Source organism: Magnolia sinica, chromosome 2, assembly GCF_029962835.1.
Source record: "Magnolia sinica isolate HGM2019 chromosome 2, MsV1, whole genome shotgun sequence".
In the NCBI taxonomy this organism is placed as follows: Eukaryota; Viridiplantae; Streptophyta; class Magnoliopsida; order Magnoliales; family Magnoliaceae; genus Magnolia; species Magnolia sinica.
The window spans coordinates 134,003,927-134,024,433 of NC_080574.1; the positions used below are offsets into that span (position 1 = coordinate 134,003,927).

Sequence of the window (20,507 nt, forward strand, 5' to 3'; positions counted from 1 at the left end):
TCAGGCCAGTCAATTCAGCTGGTGGGCCACACATGTACTAAAACAAATGATGGCTTAAACAGTAGTCTTCATTCAACGTTCATTGTACACGTGGCCCATTTGATGAGTGGATTGGCCTTATTCTTGGGTCAGGTAATCTATGTGATGGGGTCTGAGTAATGCATGACTCCAATGTCCTTCTCGTGTCAGGTTGGCATGTGTGGCTGAGTGCAGATGTATGTCTGAGGCGGCGCGTGGGCTTAGCAAAACTGTATCTGCTGTCTGTTGCTCATTGAAGAGGCTTCAATCCACAGCAGCAGAAGATGATCCTTTACCAGCCATAGAAGGCCTTCAGATCACTGGTGATGCTTTCCCTGGACAAGAACTTCAAGCATGTGGATATTCTACTAATGGAACAACTAGTTGTAATTTTGAGGTATGTGCTGGGTTCCCACTTTCATTTCTTTGTGAGTTCGTTTATTAGAATGTTTGGTTATTTAAGCACCTAGGATGTGCTTCCAAGTCGCTGATATTAGAGAGTGTTTTGGTTCACTTTCCATTATAACTGACAGTTCTTCCTTATTTTTGCACTGCCAGTGGGTACGCTTTTTCGAGGACGGGTCTGTGAATTACATAGTTGGTAATGGATCTTATTTCTAGTCTTCTATCATTGCTGACTTTTCCTGAATATCCAGTTCGTAAAAATATTTCTGGCAACAGGAGCGAAGCAACCTGACTATCTGGTTACTGCTGATGATGTTGATTCATACCTTGCCATTGAAGTACAGCCCCTTGATGACAGGAAGAGGAAGGTATTTCACTTGCACAAGTTTAGTGGATAAAACTCCTCCCCCAGTGATTTTCTATTCTCGTTTTCAACATGTTTCCTGTGGTTAGCTGTTCAATTTACATCTGGAACTTCAAACATTGTTACAGTGATGAATCTAAGAAACAGGGAACGTGAAAAGAATTAAAAGTAATGCTGAATAATAAAACAAGGTTGTCAAGTTGGATGTGGATCATGGGGATCAGTAACACATGCAATTCCAGCTCAAGTTGTAGCTTTCAGTATATCTAGTATTGCAGAAGCTACTGATGCATCCTTAATCAAACTGTGCCCGATCATCATGTGACTCTCTTGAAAGTGTGTAACTGTTGATGGGGTGCCCGTTGGGGCCTAAAATAAGGAACACAAACTGAACTGAATGCATGTATGACTATGTTATCCCTGCATGATCGGTTTCAGATCTTCCTGTTATCGTAAGTTGTCCTTGATTCCTTGTATGGTCAATTTCAGATCTTCCTGTTATTGCAAGTTATCCCTGTAAGATCTTATGCCAACTTTCCAATGTCTTGTTCCTGTTTAAGACTTGCTACTAATTTTCTTTTCTTGTCGTTTTTTCTTTCTTTCTTCTTCTTCGTCTTTTATTGGTACTAATCTTATATACTTCCCACTAACATGTTTTGTGATCTACTTGTGATAGTGAAATCTATAGTTCACTGAATGTTATGTAAGAACTAAGGAATGTGGGAGAGTTCCTTTTGATGTATTTTCTTTGTTGCTTTCAAGATAACACTGTACTGTAGGTCATTGCAGAGTTAGATATGTTTATTAAGCAATTATAATTTTTATAATATATTAATATGTGGCGAATCATTTGATTTGAAATTTTTTGAGGTCATGGTTTTTCCCACAAGTTCACGAAAATTGATATCTTTTGATGAATAGTCTGCCAATGCTAACATAATTTAGCTCTAAAAGAAGAATGGGAAACAAAAGTGTGAAGGTGGTTATTTACATTTAGTCATGGTAATATATTATTTATTGATACAAACTTTTGATTTTGACAACCTGTTTCTTATGCCGTACAGGGTGAACTCGTTAAGGTCTTCGCCAATGAGCAAAGAAAAATAACTTGTGGTGAGCTGCCGAATTCAATATTGGTGTAATTGTTGTATTCGAGATGGAGCTATTTACTTGCTTTGTGTCATATGCATGGTTTTCCTTTTATCTATGGTAGCCAATATGGGTAGCCTTAACTACCTTGTTATTGAAATGTCAATGTTGTCAATGATACACACTGTTGCATTTGATTGGTAGTGAAATGTCAATGTTTTCAACGATACACAAGCATTATGCTTCAATACTGCTGTCGTACTACAGTTCCTCTATCCAAATGTAAAACCTTTCTACTGTCCTAGGCACAAGTTAGTCTTGATGTGAAGTCTTAACCAAAACCAGGAGCAGTAACTGGTTTTATCTTCGAAGAAAAAGCAGGATGATGGTTTGACTTAGGTTGGATTGGCCTATTTGAGGCAATCCAAGAGCTTCGAGTAGCTTATGATTGCAAGAATGGAATAAAATGCAACAAAAAGCAATAGAAATTAAGTGTTTTAGGGTGGAGAGATTAAACAACTAGAAAATAGTTTTATGTATTCTTGACTCCTATATGAACCAAATTACCAATGTTCTGAAAATTGACAATGAGCACACTGACATGGATGGTAATTGTTTTATGTTCTCTTCTCAAGTCTCCCACTTCCACATTGCTACTTCTGACTTTTTCATTAAATCTTTGGTTGGCTAGACCTTAGAAAGTTGAACTTCAAATTGTTTCCTAATCTTGAAAAATGACTCTTAACAACCTCCTACCATTTCTAGTTGTTTCTTGGGAACTAAGAAATACAACTTAAAATGACAATTGATTAATCAACTATCCTTATCCCAACCCAACTTAAAACAAACAAGTATTATTAAAACACAAACCCATATATCAACCAATGCTTCATAGTTTGACCATGATTAACCAGAAGAGACCCAACTGGGACCGTCAGTTTGCCAACCACTAAAGCCTCAAAACACCTACAACCTTGGACAATGGGGTTGTGACGTAGGGAAGGGTGTGAGGAGGAAGATCACCGTCTACCTCAAGCATGCAAAACCTCGAATCCACATGGTTTTCTTGAATCGACAAGATAAAGAGGAAAATTCAAATTTTATTAATCAATAATGCTAGACTTCCTGAGTACATCACTTACAAAGGAAAAAATAAATCCCTAATTCGAAATTACCCAAAATAACAAAATTCTAAACCTAATTGAAATTACCCGAAATAGTAGAACTCATCTAAAGGGAAGGGTGTGAGGAGGAAGATCACCGTCTACCTCAAGTATGCAAAACCTCGAATCCACAGGGTTTTCTTGAATCGACAAGATAAAGAGGAAAATTCAAATTTTATTAATCAATAATGCTAGACTTCCTGATTACATCACTTATAAAGGAAAAAATAAATTCCTAATTCGAAATTACCCAAAATAACAAAATTCTAAACCTAATTGAAATTACTCGAAATAGTAGAACTCATCTAAAACCTAATTTTCCAAAAATAGTAAGTCCAGATAAACTTTACTGGAGGAGTCTTAGCATGATTGCAAGTAATTTATAAAAAAGAAGGGAATCCAAAAATTCCAAAAATAAGGAAATATGACAAAAATCGAAATTACTAAAAATTGTAAATTTTTACCAAAATCCCAATTTTGAACTGGGAGTGTGTGTTTTCTCGCGAAACGGATAGACGTGACCCACTATATGGGTCAGTTGTACTCAGATGGCTCGTTATGGTAAAGATTGATAGGTCATGTGTCCCGTAATGATACCCGGATCAAAAGTTATGGTTGATTTACAGTTCACACTTCAAACGACAATTTCTCCCTATCTGAATTGAATTTCTTCCATTTGGACGTGCCTGGGGCCCAATTACGCCATGCCCTACATAGGACTGGGCCTGTATCTGAGGGACTATTTCCACTTCCGTTTGGCCTTCGTTTGGTTCAACCATGTTTGGAATGTATTTGTGCCACGTCTTACATCAGTCCCCTCCACTTGGAAAGAACTCATCATCGAGTAATTCAATGGACTCGGCTCATGATACTTATACTGGTTTGTCACATTGAAAGTCTATGAGATCTCTATGCCCTTGGGAAGATCAACAATATGGGTGTTATTACTGATTTTCTTAAGGATCGAAACAGGGCCTATCTTCTTATTCCTCATCCCGTTATATGTCACAGTCGGAAACCTCTCATTGCGCAAGTGAACTAGCGCATCATCATCCACTTCAAACATCTTCTGGCATTGATATTTAGTATCCTATTCATTGTATTTGATGTTAGACTCCCGTAACTTCTTTGGACATTGGCATGCACAGTCACAATTCAATCTGCCATATTTTCTGCAGCAATACTCATACTTGGTAGCTTGGGCAAAGAGAGTAGGTGGAGTGTATGTTTGGAAACACGACAATTCACAACCTCAAATGGGGACTTGCTGGTGGATCGATTCTGTATGTTGTTGAAGGCGAGCTCCACTTAAGTAAAAGCATTATCCCTCATGGGGGGCAACTTGTCGGGAAGTTCATCGGGCATAATTTCCTTGAACTCTTGCAACACTAGTTTCAACTTCTTTGGAATGTCTGTGAGTTCTATTCTCTTTTTTTGGTTTTTTTGTTTTTTTGTTTTTTTTTATTATTATTATTTTTCCATTTTGAACTAATGCATTGATCTCCCCCATCTTATTAGATTTTTGATGAAATCTGGTATGGCTACGGGAGACCCCCCCTCCACTTGAGAAATCTTGGGTTGGTTCTCCATTCTCATAAGGGCGTTGATAATCTTTCTACCATCTTTAACAAAAATAAAAATATTGTCCTGGCCTTTAAGTGTGGCATCAACATGGTGCTGCCATGGTTGACCAGGTAGCATGTGACAAACTTCTATGTCAACCACGTCACACGCTACTTCGTTGTCATAATATTTACCAATGGAAAAGGGTATACGACATCGTTCAATTACCTTTGTTTCGTTGACCCCCTTAATCCATCTAATCGTGTACGGAGAGGGGTCTCTTTCTGTCTTCGGTTGCAACTTTTCTACCATAGTCTTCGACACAACGTTCTCATTGCTCTTGCATCTATGATTAGATCAAACCCTTTGGTTCACCGTGCACCTCGTTCGAAAGATGTTGTGCTGTTACGGATCTATCTCCTCCTTCGGTGTGTACAATAACTTACACACGATCAGAATGGTGGCTTGTGATTCACCATTATCGGGTGGTGGCTTGTGATTTATCACCAATGTCGCGCCACTAACTTGATGACTACGAGCTCCATTGCTGATCTCATGTTGTCCATCATTACGAACATGGATTTGTCCTGAAGTTCCCGTTAAACGGTTGATTGTTGCTTGTAGTCCTTGCATGGCTCACAGATTCTCCTATTGGAAGGCTATAAACACTATCACCGCTGTCATATGATTGTTACCCGGAGCACCGTTTGTGGGGTTGGTGCTCAAACAATTGTTAGAAGCCATCGAACCGAGTAAAAACCTCGCTCTGATACCAATTGACACAGGGAAGGGTGCGAGGAGGATCACTATCTACCTAAAGTATGCAAAACCTTGAATCCTCAAGGTTATTCTTGAATCCACAAGATGAAAAGGAAAATTCGAAATTTATTAATTAATATTGCTGGGCTTCCCAATTACATCACTTATAAAGGAAAAAAATAAAATCCTAATTCGAAATAACTCAACATAGCAAAATTCTAACCCTAATTGAAAGTTACCCAAATGGTAAAACTCATTTAAACCTAATTTGCCAAAAATAGAAAGTCCAGATAAACTTTACTAGAGGAGTCCTAGCATGATTACAAGTAATTTCTAAAAAACAAGGGAATTCTAAAACTCCAAAAATAAGGAAATATGACAAGAACCAGAATTACTAAAAATAATAAAATTTCCCCAAAATCCCATTTTTGAACTGGAAGCATGTGTTTTTTCGCGAAATGGATAGATGCAACCCACCATGTGGGTCGGTTGACCCCGGATGCCCCATTATGGTAAAGATTGATAGGTCGTGCGTCCCATAACCAGTGTTCGAGTTGTCGGTATCGCTACAAGTTTCGCTAGCCGGAGATAAAGATATAATATCGTTATCGCTGATAACTGGAAATGCACGGAAAAAGGGGGAAACATGGAGAAAATGGTGGAATTTCTCAGTGAAACTTCATGACATGTCTAAATACACATATTTACATATTTAGGAATGAAAAAATTGCAAAAAGAATGCATTAAATAAGAAGTTTCCATTTAATGGGGGCTAAAAGGCATGCGTTGTCGTAAGAAATCACTCAAATAATAACCAAAATGAATAACCAAAATGAGTTTATGTAATACAAATGCAAGCTTATAACAATTAAGACATGCAAAAGTAAATGAATTTAAAAAAAATACACATTTCTGGCCGCATTTCATCCCCACATAGAATGACGAGGTGGCTCGTAATCATTGTTCGGATCTCGTGGCGGTTGAGAGTAGTACTGTGGCCCACTATGAATGTGCGCGGGTTATCCACGCTGGCCATCCATTTTTTCAGCTCATTTTAATAGTTGTTTCGAAATTTGAAGCATGTCCAAAGCTCAAGTGGACCACACCACATGAAACATTGGTAATAATGATTTTCATAGTTGAAACCTTGGTAGGGCCTACAGTGATGTTTATTTGTCATCTAACCTGTTCATAAGATTACAGAGACATGGATGAAGGAAAAACACATAATAGATTGATCCAGATTTTCTTAGGCCTCATGGAATTTTAGACGTTATAATTTCAATTCACATTGTTTCCGTGGTGAGGTCCACTTGAGATTTGGATATAATTGGTTTTTGGGCTAAAGCCCTCAAATTATTTGCTAAAATGGATGGACGGAGTGGATAAAATATGTAAATCATGATAGACCCCACATAATTTACTCAGTACGCAAACACATATGTACTCGAGTCGGTAGGGACGCGGCTTAGCTACGATGGGTTGAGCAGGGAGACTTGCCACCGAAGTGACGTGTAGCTTTTATCTGGCCAGACCATGGTTTATGTTTCGTATCCACACCGTCCAACCATTTGAAGATATCATTTTAGTGTATAAGATAAAGAATGAGTCAGATCCAAATCTCGAATGAACCACACCACATGAAAACAATAATGATTGGATATCCACCGTTAAAATCCCCCTAAGGCCCACTGTACTATTTATTTGATATCCAATCTGTATGATTAGGTCATACAGACCTAGATGAGGGGAAAAATCAAATATTAGGTTGATCCAATACTTTTATAGGTCCCAAAAAGTTTTTAATGGTCTACGTTCATTCAACATTGTTTCCTGTAATGTGGTCCACTTGAGATTGGGATATACCTCATTTTTGAACTCATACTCTAAAATTGTCTCGAAAAATAGATGGACGGTAAGGATACAACACATACATAATGGTGGCGCCTACAGAACGTTATGGTGGCCCAACGAATTGTTTAACGGTGAAAATCATTATCTCCGCTGCTATTTGTGGTGTGGTCCACATGATCTTTGGATATGATTCATTTTCTGGATACTGCCCTAAAATAATCTCTAAAAATAGATGAACAGTGTAGATATAATAAATACATCACTGTGGGGCCCACGTAACTTTAATCTCCTTTGAACCGTTCGTACAACTCGGAGCTCGAGGAGCGTCAGTGCTCGTCTGCGCACGCCACGTACCTATAGCAGCTATATAGCTACTGTGTGGTACACCACCCATTCCACTTCCCTTTTTTTGATAAACCGACACCGACCATGGCGATTTCGATGGGTTTTCTGTTAAAACTCCCAAAAATCTCTCCCCAAATTCCAATTTTTTTTCAAATCCCCGTAAGCCTAGGTAGAATCCAGTTTCCTTTCAAAGCTATTCCATTCGAAGGAAAAGGGGATTTTAGGTTTTTCGTTCTTGTGAAAGATCCGGCGCTGTGGACCGCGATTGGACAACCGAATCCAGCCGAAGGCCACTCCTTAGGTAGATCTTGAGTAAAAAGTTAAGAGAGCTTCTTCTTCTTCTTCTTCTTCTTCTTCTTTTCTATATTTTTTTTCCAAATAAGAGGGTCGTCGCCTATTGTCGCCGAAAACACGGCATTTGTTTTGCTTATTTTATCGAAATCTACAGGGGAGTTGGCTGATTTGGCCAGTGATCCAAAAATCTCGCCGATAATATCGAAAATATCAGCGACATCCAGAAGAGAAACGAAATATTGGGGTTTTGGTATCGCAGGTCTGGCGACACCGATAATATCGGTGATATTATCGATTTCTCGCCAATAACTCAAACACTGCTCGTAACGATACTTAGATCAAAAGTTGTGGCCAATTCGTGGTTCATACTTCAAATGGCAATTTCTCCCTCTCTGGATTGAATTTCTTTGAATTGGACACGTCTGGGGCCCAATTACATCATGCCCTACGTAGGTCTGGGCCTAGATTCGACATAATACTTCCGTTTTTGTTTGGCCTTCTTTGGGTCCAGCCATGCTAAGTATGTATTTGTGCCTCGTCTTATATCAGGTTTCCAATGGAGCTATCACCAAGGTTGAGTTTCCAAAAGTAGCCCTAAGATGGAAAGGAGGCCTTGGCCTTCGAGATACTTTCTTTGAAGACAATTACTACTTTTCAGGCTTGTGGAAGTCATTATTAGATGCCCCTTTAAACTCTTGTCTGACGGAAGCCGAACTAAGAACAAAGGAAATGATTCTTCATTGGACTTCCATGAAGAAAAAATGCTGAAAATTCCATGATTTCTATCTTTCCACTATCCTCATATTATGCCAAGGTACCATTGGACTTCCACGAAGAAAAAATGCTGACAATTCCATGATTTCTATCTTTCCACAATCCCCATATTATGTCAAGGTACCATTCTCCAAATTATAATACCTATGGTCGCTAATTACCAACATTTTTGTTAAAATCCCCAAAGAGGCACATTGAACCCAACTAATCTCTAAGAGATCAAAGAAGTTCTACTCATCATTGCCAACTTACAAATGGGTGAAAAATGGAAGCAGGTGATTGGAAAAGCTTTGTTTCTTTTCACAAATTATTGGTAGTTAAGATTTTATTAGTGGTATCCGTCCAAGCAAAGGTCTCCGCTCCCAGAAGTGATTCCCCCACGTCCTTTTTCCTGGAGGATGCTCCTCGGTGCTAGACGTGATTACACAAAAAAATGACAATGAATAGAAGTTGCAAGGTGCCCTTGTAAATCTCGCGATCCTCATTCATATTTGTACCTCCTTTTGAATGCCCAAAAGCTCTTTGAATCTCTCGATCTACTCATCCTCCATATTATGAGTAAACATTACATTCTAGACAATGGTGACCCCAATATATTCATCTCAACCACCTTGGCCTCTTTATGTGTGGATATGCAGTGGAGAGATAGAAAAGAGGAGACAACTATTGCTTCTCCAACCCATAGTTCTTCCCACAAACTCACTTCATCATCTAATATGACCTGGAAACAAAGACCATTGCCATGAGTCTATAGTATCCACCTTGCATGAGATGGACCTGTTTGATGTAGGAGTGCAAGACACTGTTGGATAATCAATTAGGGGCCATCGACCGACCACACTTCTTTTCTAGAAATATCTGGCCAATGTTTATGGTCTGATTGGACTTCTGGGCCCACAGATGCAAGTGAATGGACCATACGGTTCTTGGCTTTAGTCAGTGGAGTCCCAGCGTCTATTTGGTGGCTAGGTATATCAATGAGCTGCTAGATATGGTCTCATATACCAAATTGTATGGCCCTTTTGGAGATCTTTACAAATTGTATTGTTGGAATCATGATATTTGTTGAAGAGTACTCTAATTTTATTGATAAGCCACTGAGACAAAAGTCATAGTAGAAAAGAATACAACCCCATATACCAACCTGAGCAAAGAAAAAACATTACAATCTTTGGCTTTCTTTACCCCAGATATCAACTCTAACACATCTTTTTTAGGCTTCCAAACGACCTCTTCCCACAAACCTTTACTGTTAAGGAAACACTTCTTTTTCGTTCCTTCCAAATGTTCCACAAAACTATTAGCAAGACCACGTGCCAAATGACTAATTCATTTTTCTTCTTCTTTTTCTTTTTCATCCTTTCCTAGGAATCATGATATTTTGACTCTCGACTCAACTTTTGAAATGTCTGAGTGAGGGGGTGACTTACTGATTCAAGCATATTTGGGGAGATCTCATAGTACTGAAGTGGATTGGACTTGGCCAAGTCTAAGTTTGACTTGGACGAGTCACATTGGACTCGAATGAGTCTGCCATCCATGGATGGATTCACCATCCAATTTGAGACCATCTTTGGGAATATTTCTTGTGGAATTCTCAGGGCTTGTAACTATTCAAGATTCCAATTACATAGAAGTTGTGTGATGAGGACATCACTTCACGTATACCTTTGCGTACGTATCAGAGGAGAATGCAGGCCGCACCGATTTCTCTGTGGCTAAGCGAGTACCCATGATCATGTTGAAGATCCCATGTGCATGTGCGAGCATCTGGAAGACCCCACATTGGGAAGATGCATATGAGTTGCTTTAGGGAGTGATTTGGACCATCAGATTCGAGGGACGTGACGATCGGACCGTTAGATTGCATGGATCACATAATCAGGCCATTGATCGTGGATCAGGCCATTGATCATGGATCGTCTTCATCATTTTTGGACATTATTATCTTTTAGGATTTAGTTTATGATTTCTTTATGTTTGGACACCTTATAAGTGATTTTAGTTGATTTTTCGTTAGACAAGCGTCATTTTCGTCAAATTTCATGATACAAGGTTTAAATTGTAATTTTGAAAAGTTTTTGAGGCTATAAAAGAAGTGGGGCGTGTGACCTCTCTTTAGTTGGTTTTTTGAGAAAAAAGAGAGAGAAACTCATTGCTTCCTTCTCCCATTTGCATGTTATTTGAGGGTGACTTTCATGTGAATTGGAAGGAAGATTGGTGCGAAGTTAATCTTCCATAAACGGAGGTGTGATGCTTTCTTCTCCCCCACACTCTCTTCCCTTCATCAACCATCGAGGTATTCTTCAAGTTCTTCGATCTTCGTCATTCCAAGCCATCAACATCCTTCCGATCCTCATCCCTTATTCATCTATCGACGAGCCAAACCCTAAAAACCAAAACCTCACATATCTAGCCCACACATGTAACCGTACAGCTACATGTGTTAACCCATAGAATTGGCCATATGGCCTCACTCTTATCCCTTTGGCTTTCCACTACCCTTGCATTAAAACCTTACTCTCTCTTCTCCAAACCTTAACCCTAAACTTATAAATCCCCAATCTTCCTATTTTCCCAAATTACCAAACCCTAGTTCTTCACATTCTTCAATTACGCCCAAATCCTTACTTTCCCTCCATCCAAAGCCCTAATTCCCTTATCCTAGTACCTAAACCCTTTAATCCCTTTATCTAATTTACCCCATTAACCCTAATTCCAAGTTTTCCCCAATTTTCCTAAATCTTAATTTCACCCTAGGTAGTATTAGACACTCCCCTTTGAAATAGGCTTAACCCTATGTTATGTGGATGTTCCTACATCCATTAGATCTTAGTTTCCCTTATTTAATGGTTTTGTAGGATGATGCTTGTTAACTTGGGCTAGAATTATGCATGATTTTCTCTTTGAATTTTGGTATTTGTGATGATGATAGTAAGTTTTGTGCTTTTTATTTATTAATTTAATTTTGCTGGTTGATCTGACACAATATTTGAGTTTATGCATCGGTCCTACAACACCGTGTGTGTGTGTGTGTCTCCCTATCTCTGTCTGTGTGTGTGTGTCTCTCTGTTCGTCTCTGTCTCTCTGTCTATTCGTCTCTCTGTGTCTGTGTCTGTGTGTTTTGACTTATGTGACTTAGAGAAGGGTTCTCCACATTGTCTTTATTGACTTTGATGAAGCTTACGATGGGGGTCTGATGGGTGCTAAGAGAGAAACACGTTTCAGGAGGGGTTTGATGGGTGCTGAGAGAGAAATACTTTTCAAGAGGTTATGTTAACTTGACTAAGGATATGCATGAGGGAGCAATAACAAATGTGAGGACCACTAGTGAAGAGGCAAGTGAGTTCCCAATTATTGTAGGCTTGCACCAAGGGTTGGCATTGAGGCTGTACCTTTTTGGATGGGTCATGGACGAGTTAACGAGGCATTTACACAAAGAGATCCCATGGTGTATGTGTTGTAGATGACATAGTTTTGATTGACAAGACGAGGGAGGGCGTAACACAAAGCTGGATTTATGGAGAGCTGCCTTAAAATCTAACGGATTTAAAATTGGTCGAACTAAAACAAAGTATATGGATTGCAAATTTAGTAACAATAGGAGTGGGAACTAGGAATTAGTAAAGATGGCTGACCTAGAAGTTCACCAAAATGACCACTTCTAATATCTTGGGTCGATAATTCGTAAGTGTGGAGAGATTGGGAAGGATGCTGCCCATAGAATTCAAGCAGGGTGGAAGGAATGGAGAGTGCCTCTGCAGTCTTATGTGATCGTTGTGTACCACTCAAAACTGAAAGTGAAATTCTGTAGGATGGCTATAAGACCAGCCATGCTTTATGGCACAGAATGTTAGGTAGTTAAGGAGCAACACGTCCATAGGATGACTGTTGCTGAAATGAGGATGTTGAGATGAACGAGTGACAAGAAAAGGAAGGATAAAATTAGAAATAAATGCATTCAAGGGAATTTAGGAGTAGCACCAATGGGTAGTAGGATGAGGGAAACCAGACTTAAATGGTATGGTCATATGCAATGGAGACAGAATTGCACTGGTTAGGAGTGAGTTCTTACAAGTTGAAGGCTCTAAAGGGCTAGGGGAAGGCCCAAAAGGACATGGGTGTAGGTAGTAAAAAATGACTTGATGACCTATGATTTGACTGAAGTTATGGCCTTGATAGAATGGAATGGAGGAAAAGTATTCATGTAGCTGACCCCAATTACTTGGGATAAGGCTTGGATGATGATGATGTATGTACGTATTGCTATAGGCCTTCTCTTTTTGGATAGAGTAGGCTTAGGATACTTGAGAGGGATTTAGCTCATGCTCCCTATATGATAGGTGAGGCATCGTCCTTTTTGTGATGCCTGCCCGAAGGCCCTGTAAATTCCTCTTTTGTGAAATACAATCATCCTTTTGAAAAAATAAAATAAAAAAATAAATATGTATGTATTGATGCAAGATGATGGAAACTATCTTACGATTCAAGATGAAAGATCAATTACACATTAATTTCAGTAATCAATCATGTAAAATCAAGCATATCCTCATGATAGATTCGGAAATTCAGATTTATAACATGAAGATCCTAGGTTTTCACATACACGGTGCACGAAAATATAAAATTGTTCAACAGTGGCCTACTTGGAAAGTAGGGACTTCCAATCTAGCGTAGGTAGTGCAACAACCACCTGGATAGTTAATAATGCAAGCAAAATTCTGGTTTTAGGAAAGTTTCATAAAAATAAAAATAAAAAAATTCAAATTTTGATTAGGGTTTTGGATTCAGGGATGGAAATTTAAGAATGAGGTTTTTAGGGATTCAAAGGATCTAGGGTTTAGAAGGTCATAATAAAAAGGAAAAGAGGAAGACAAGAAAAGAAGAAGAACAATACCTTTCGAAGAAGAGAGAGAGGAAGGATGTAAGAAGAATATTACCTTTTGAAGAAGAGGAAGATGAATGATGTACCTTGGGGAATCCACCACCAAGCATGCTTCTAGCATTACATAATTCAATTGGAAGAGAGGATTTCTCACAAATCCTAAAATACAAGGAGAAAAATTCCTTCACACGAGAACTTTTTTTTTTTTTTTTCCCCTCAATAACACTGCTAGGGTTGGAACTCTACCCCCTTGTGGTTTTATAATAAAAAATTCAACATAATTACAAATATGCCACTCACTTAAGTGAAGTGACCCATTATCAAAAATAAGAAAACTAAAACATTTATTATCAATCTCAACTATCAAATAAATCCTAAAAGCAATAAAAAAAATATAAAGAAAGCAAGATCAGAGTCCAAAGGGCTCAGATCAGGAAGATTTGGTGGCCTGATGGCCTGATCAACAAGATCCAACGGTCAGATCAACACAAAATAAAAATCGTATGACTAGAATGGTCTCCTAAGCAGCCCACATACATCATCCCAAAGTGGGGTCGTCTTGATGTACGTCCAATGCATGTGGGGTCTTCATAATGGCCCGACGGGCCCCATCTGGAACTCATCTCCCATCCACAAAGAAAGTCGCGCTTATGTGGGTGGTTGTTTCCGTCTCTGATACTCCCGAGTAGGTCCTCTGATGTCCCCATCACGTATTCTGAGAATTATGCAAACTATTGTGGATTAGACTCGCGTGATAGTTTTACACTGTTTGAAAAGGGTGGTTACTCTTCAAACGTATGCATATCATAGGTGAATGGCAGACAAACCGTTCAGATATCTGACCCAATCGTCAATGGAACGTAACCCAAAAACTACAGTGAGACTGATAGCAACCATTGCAGTTTACCCTTGAAATTTGGATCACTAATTATTTTACTTTTATTGTTTATTGGATAACCATGACTTGAATGGTATGACCTTAAGATTGCTTTATTATTGTAATGATAACCATTCAAATTTAACTATCCAAATTAAAATGGACCGTCCATAAAAAATACAAATTTAATCACACAATTAGCTAATGATATTTTGTGTTGTTGTTCTCTCTCTTTTTTTTTTTTTTTTTTTTTTTTTTTTCTTTTTTGGCTTTTGCTTCTCAATAAAGTTGCATCATCTTTCAAGGAAAAAAAAAAAAAACACAGCTGATGATATTTGGTGAACAGTTGAACTGATTAATGCTCAACATTCCAACTCCTAAATCCTAGTTTGACAAGCAAATGATCACAAATCTGAGGTTAAGATTGTTCCACAAATCTGGGAGAGTATGATGAATGATACTCAGGCACTTAGAAATTGCACACACGAAAACTAGTAGTTCAAATATAACTGTCCAAATTTTGGCTCTTCATTTAAATGTATCATGAACCAAAGATTAAACTTATTTGATTATCCCACTATCTGATTGGCGGACATTTGTTTGATGAATAAAGTGAGAAAAATCTAATGGTCCTATTTTAATAAACAAGTGTGGACAGGGTTAGTTGCAAATGGTACATCTCTCGGTCTTTTCTCAGTTAGTTCCATTTATGTGCAGCTGTCGTCTTGCTTGCGGGATGTTCTTCTACTTCCTTTGTTTGGTCTTATGGGGCTCCTCTCAAGGGGGCGGCCTTTGTCTGGTTGGCAGGAAGGAATAGAGTGCCTACCATTGATAACTTGCAAAAGCAAGCAATGGTGATTCCCACTTGTTGTGTCATGTATATGAGGGATGCGAAGTCAGTGAACCACTTGTTCATTCACTGCATGTTGTCTCATTTGGTATGGAATAGCCTCTTTGCAATCTTCAACACTCACTGGGTGATCCCAGGATCCATCGGTGGTCTTCGCTCTGCACGACATTGAGGAGTAGCAAGGAAGGGCGGCTTGGAGATTAGTGTTGTTGGTGGTTGTTTGAGTCTTGTGGGGTGAGAGGAACAATAGTCTCTCTTGGGAAACCCTGGGTCGGCCGTGGAGTTTTTAGGAGGGTACAAGTTGAGTGGTGGATGGACAAAAAAAAACAGAAGAAAGGAAAATATACCGGTTCTCTAAGCCATATTGTTGTGAATTAGGTTAGGACCAATGTTTTAAATATCGATGATATCTGCTGATATATCCCACGATATATCTTACATTATATCTTGTATCCCACCTGCGTGATACGAAACACACAGGTAGTGCTGATATATCCCACATGTTCGATCCGATGAGCATTTTCAGTTTCCGATCTTTTTTTATTAATATATATAAAAAATTATGTTAAATCAGTGTCAAATGGTTATAAATCCACTAGTTCTTCATATTTTGCATGAAAAATTATGGAGTTGGGGCTTTGATTTCGATATCCATTGGTTCTTCATGTTCTCTTTTTTTTTTTTTTTTTTTTTTAAATTTCCTTCAACCAGCTGTCAATTGAGACTAATTTCGAAGTATTTAGGAGTATTTGATGAAATGATCATCACATACATTCTAATTTCAAAATTTGAGTGTAGGTGGTCCAATATAGGAAAAATTCAAAATTTCCCCAATTTTTCCCAAATTGTTTTTAATGCTGCACTCTAAATATGAAATCAAACATGTATGAGGGCTGATCTACTGATTTGTTAAGTCCTTGTCAATTTTCAATTTTTTTTTTTAAAATAAAAAATGATTAAAATATTATTATTTTTCAAAATTCCCCTTCAACCTGCTATTGTCAATTGTGATAATTTAGAAGTATTTAGCAGTTGATGAAATGATCATCACATGCACCTTTTTTTTTTTTTTTTTGACACGCACCCGACACACCCACACACGCTGTAGTGGGATTTCACCACCTACACATGCACTCTAAATGTTATGCATTCAATTTGAATATAGTTACATTAGTTCAGTTAGCGCACAACTTGGGACCTATGCAAAGGAAACCTAGTATGTGCACTTCTTTTTTGAGATGTTATGATTTAAAAGTGTATATTAAGGTCTTTTCTGACAATCCTTGAAGTTTCATTGAAAAATTCAACCATTTTCCTAATGTTTCCCTATGTTTCCCAAAAAGTGCGATAAATTACCCGATACAAATGATATATCCTATGCGATAGCCAATACGTATCTTTATCCCAAGGATGCGATATGTAATGTGATACCAAAATTTCGAACACTAGTTAGGACTTCTTTAAGCACACATCATGCTCATTTTATACATTGCATGTCAGAGATATGTGAAGCAAGCTGTCTTTTGAAAAATACAGCATATGAAACATTTTTGTAACTATGGTTTTTGTTTTTTTTTGTCAGCTTGATAGTACACCCCACTGTCAGTTGACACTTCACTGTTGGCCACCCCCACTAGGGATCGATACCAAGACCTCAGTGTTGAAACGAATTTTTGTAACTATGGTTGAGTGTGACTCCTCAAGTGCAATAGCTTGGGCAACGTCAGAGAAGTATCTGTGGTGAGTATCAGACTTGATAGAGGAAATGTTAGATCTGTTTAGAGGAAAACAGATTTCCTTTGCCCAGTTGAGCGGAGGCACGAATGATGTATCAGATTATCAAGTTAAAGCAGGAGCATCAAGGATACAGATATTCATAGGGGAGTCTTCATGTCATTGTATTTGTCCCTGGACTTTAGTTGTCTTGCCATTGACAGTGATTTCACTGTGCCTGTGCTGTTTGGGCCAGTGTTCTGTTGTATTTCTATTTTCCTTTTCAACAAAGATCAATTCACCCTTAAAAAAATCTATGGTAAAATCAGATGGTTACCAGTATCATCCACTTGGTGTGATCTTTAGGTTATGCTCTGCACACAATTAGATTAGTGATTGGACAGTTTGGATTGTTGTATAACTATGGTTTGTGTACAGTGGAAGACTTCCACCATTTTTAAAATGGCAGAGAACGATCATAGGAGTTGCATTAGCGTAAATATAGATGGAGGTTTGCTAGCCATCCACATGCACTTTATACACTGCACACTTGGGAATGTGGCACGTGTTGGGCCTTTGACATGCATAAGGTGGGCTCCACCATGAAGTTTATCCCGACAATCAAGTTAGTCTGCTTTTCAAGTGAGCCATTCTTCTATGTAGGCAAATAAAATGTTTAAATATCTTCCAAAAATTCATGCTAATGTACTCATCAGCAGGCAACTCCTTGTATGAAAGAATTGTGTGGTCTGCTAGCCCTAGTGCATCCTCTCTCCTACATGCACTTGTGCAGTCAAGCACATGGGTAGGATAAGTTGACAAGAGCATAAGGAGGTCTATAGAGAATGCTAGTGTATAGTGTAGTGGCCCTTTTTGGTGTAAGTGCATTTGCACACTTTCCTCTTCTCCTGCGGTGTACTATATGCTCTATTATAATAAAATATTGTGTGTTAGGGCAAGATAGCCTAACACAACATCTTTTCCAAACTCTCCTCCTCTCTCAATTTCTCCTCTTTTCTTCACATTATAATCATCAAACCATTCTCTACTAGGTCTTCTTCATGAAAGCTGGTCCAATCATCATGTGGGCCATCCTTGTCCAAAAGCAGTGGATGGTTTTAAAGAACTTGCTGACTGTGCATGTTCAAAAGTTGGATTGGTGTTGATAAATGCATTAACTTTTCATAAAATGAATTTTCAAACATTGGCTTTCAAACAGTATTATAAGGGGGAAAGAAGAAGAAGAAGAAGAAAAGAACAGATTGTTTTCCAAAGAGTATTTCTAGAGAATAATTTTTCAGAAACTAGTTTCTGTGCTGTCGTCCATTTGGTGCCTTATTATTTATTTATTTTTATTTTTCAAGTTGAGATTTCTTAGGATCATTTTATGTGAGAGCAATACTGTTTTAATATTGGCTTCTTTGATTTGAGGTAGGACTTTGCCTATGGTTATATGAACCATGTGTTTGGACTATATGGATTATTATTATTATTATTTTTTGGAAGAGTAAGGATCAAAATTTTATTAAAGCACAAATGGAGATTGTATGGATTATTATTTATTGGAGAATTTTGATAACATGCAATTGAGTGGAAGTCCTCTTCTTTCTAGTTTATGCAATGGGAATTAATTTTTAGGAGTGAGATGCTTCTGATATCTGTGAGACAGACTCCTCTAGATGTCCTTGCTTGTGATGTGATTCTCCAAGTATCTGTCCTTTCTACATGTTTATGCTTTCATTCTTCCAATTCCTGGGTTTCTACACTAGTATCCATCCCACGTATGGTATTGTTGTAGAGATTAAGGAGTTGAATTGAGTATCTGATCTGTGGCAAGTGTTGGAAACTCGAATCTGTGGACACAGGTGTGTATGTGAACCATTCTAAGGCCGAGATAGATCTGGACTGCAAATTCCATTTTTCCTTTCTCCATTACCACCATATCATGATCTTCACCAACTAGCTGATAGCTCCCAGAACTCCCTGAGAACCAGTTGTCGCTTCAATATGTGCATTTTCTTGTATCAAAATTTCTAAGTATGGCTATGGTTGTGTCAGCTGTGAGAAAAATAATTCATGATTTTTTTGATTTCTTAGAATTTCAGTAGTCATGAAATGGTACTTGTGTGGATAACATTTGAAATTTCAAGAAGATTAGAAGTTCCAGAATCATGAATTATTTCTCTCTGCTCCTGATATGTCCGTGATACCAATGCAGCATAGAGACTGCAGATTTTTTTTTTTATTTTTTTATTTTTGTTAATTCACAGTTCTTTGATTGTGTTTTGATACCCATATCTTTGAGAATATGAAGCTAGCATCACAGCCCTGTAGTGGATGAATTCAGATGCTTTGTGTGTGTGTTTTCGTGTCATCTCATTTTAACTAGTTTGGAACAGCTTGTGATTTTTCTTTTTCCTGGTCACAGATTCTGTAATGCAAGAGGAGATAGAGAAAACTCTTTTCATTGGACATACATCATTTGAAGTTTCATTGTCGGTAGGTTTGTTGCTTCATTTCTTTAGTTACTCGGAAGAAGGTTTCACATTGAAGTGGTTTCTGGCTGAAATTCCACTTTCCTTTAAAATATTGCTGTTAACTATTTCAATTACCTCTATTTACAGGCAGGATGTTTAGATATCTGGGAACCTGCTATTTTGGCCATTAAAAGGGAAGGGTACAGCATCAAGTGCAATGGACCACGTGGTGTTGTTATCACAGAAAAGTTTTCACCAAGCATAGCTGTATGGTTTTCTATCTTTTTTTTTTTTTTTTTTCTGCAAGGCAATAATTTATAAGAGAAAGGTTAAATCCAAAAAGAATACAAATATACAATGTACATGAAAGAAAAGGAAAAAATAGAAACTATCCTACAGCTTTAAAAGCATTTGTCCATTCCGATACATTTGCTTTAGCCCTATTGAATGCATCCAGTACCTGATTGCGTTGATTTTGAGAGCATCTATTGTTTCTCTCCTCCCACATATTCCAAATTCCAGCCTACAAAGATATCTTCTATACTGCCTTCCCTTACCGATACCTCCCCATTGCCATGCCTGGAAGAAACTTTCGATAGATCCTGACATAACCCTAGATATACCAAATACTTCAAAAAACTTTCCCCATACTTCTCTAGCAAAAGAACAATAAAGAAAAAATGGTCCTCCTACTCTTCATTTTGCATTCACATCAAACATACATTCAGCAATACCATCCTTCTCTTACGAAGAGTATCAACTGCTAGCACCTTATTCCTTCCCACAAGCCATGCCAAAGCCACCACTTTAGGGGGAGCACTATAATGCCATACAAAAGCTCTATGGCTAATTTACCTCTCCGATGAAGACCCAAAAATGAAATTATAAAATGATTTGAATTTTCCAGAATTTTCTTTAATCCACACCATAGAATCCCTCTCTCTCACCACTGACATTATCTTTCGAAACATTTCCAACAATTTAATCATCTCTTCTACTTCATCTTCCAACAAATTCCTTCTTCATGGAGGGGCCCAAATCGCGTCATTTCTTTTGATTGAGTAACAAAGAGCAACC

The 20,507-nt window shown here is 38.1% G+C and overlaps 1 protein-coding gene across 6 annotated transcripts in view; it reads left to right on the forward strand.

Moving 5' to 3' along the window:
• The window catches only part of LOC131237736 (uncharacterized), a 67,542-nt gene that overhangs the window by 38,772 nt on the left and 8,263 nt on the right, over positions 1–20,507 (forward strand). For 4 of the 6 annotated variants that reach the window (XM_058235683.1, XM_058235682.1, XM_058235684.1 and 1 more), the window contains 6 exons: positions 294–415; positions 577–619; positions 700–791; positions 1,852–1,900; positions 19,382–19,452; positions 19,578–19,697. In XM_058235683.1, coding sequence (XP_058091666.1) covers positions 294–415; positions 577–619; positions 700–791; positions 1,852–1,900; positions 19,382–19,452; positions 19,578–19,697 — 497 coding nt within the window. Of the gene's footprint in view, positions 1–293; positions 416–576; positions 620–699; positions 792–1,851; positions 1,901–4,217; positions 4,454–19,381; positions 19,453–19,577; positions 19,698–20,507 lie in introns of those variants that run through there. The other 2 variants (XR_009167384.1, XR_009167385.1) reach the window with 2 other exon arrangements.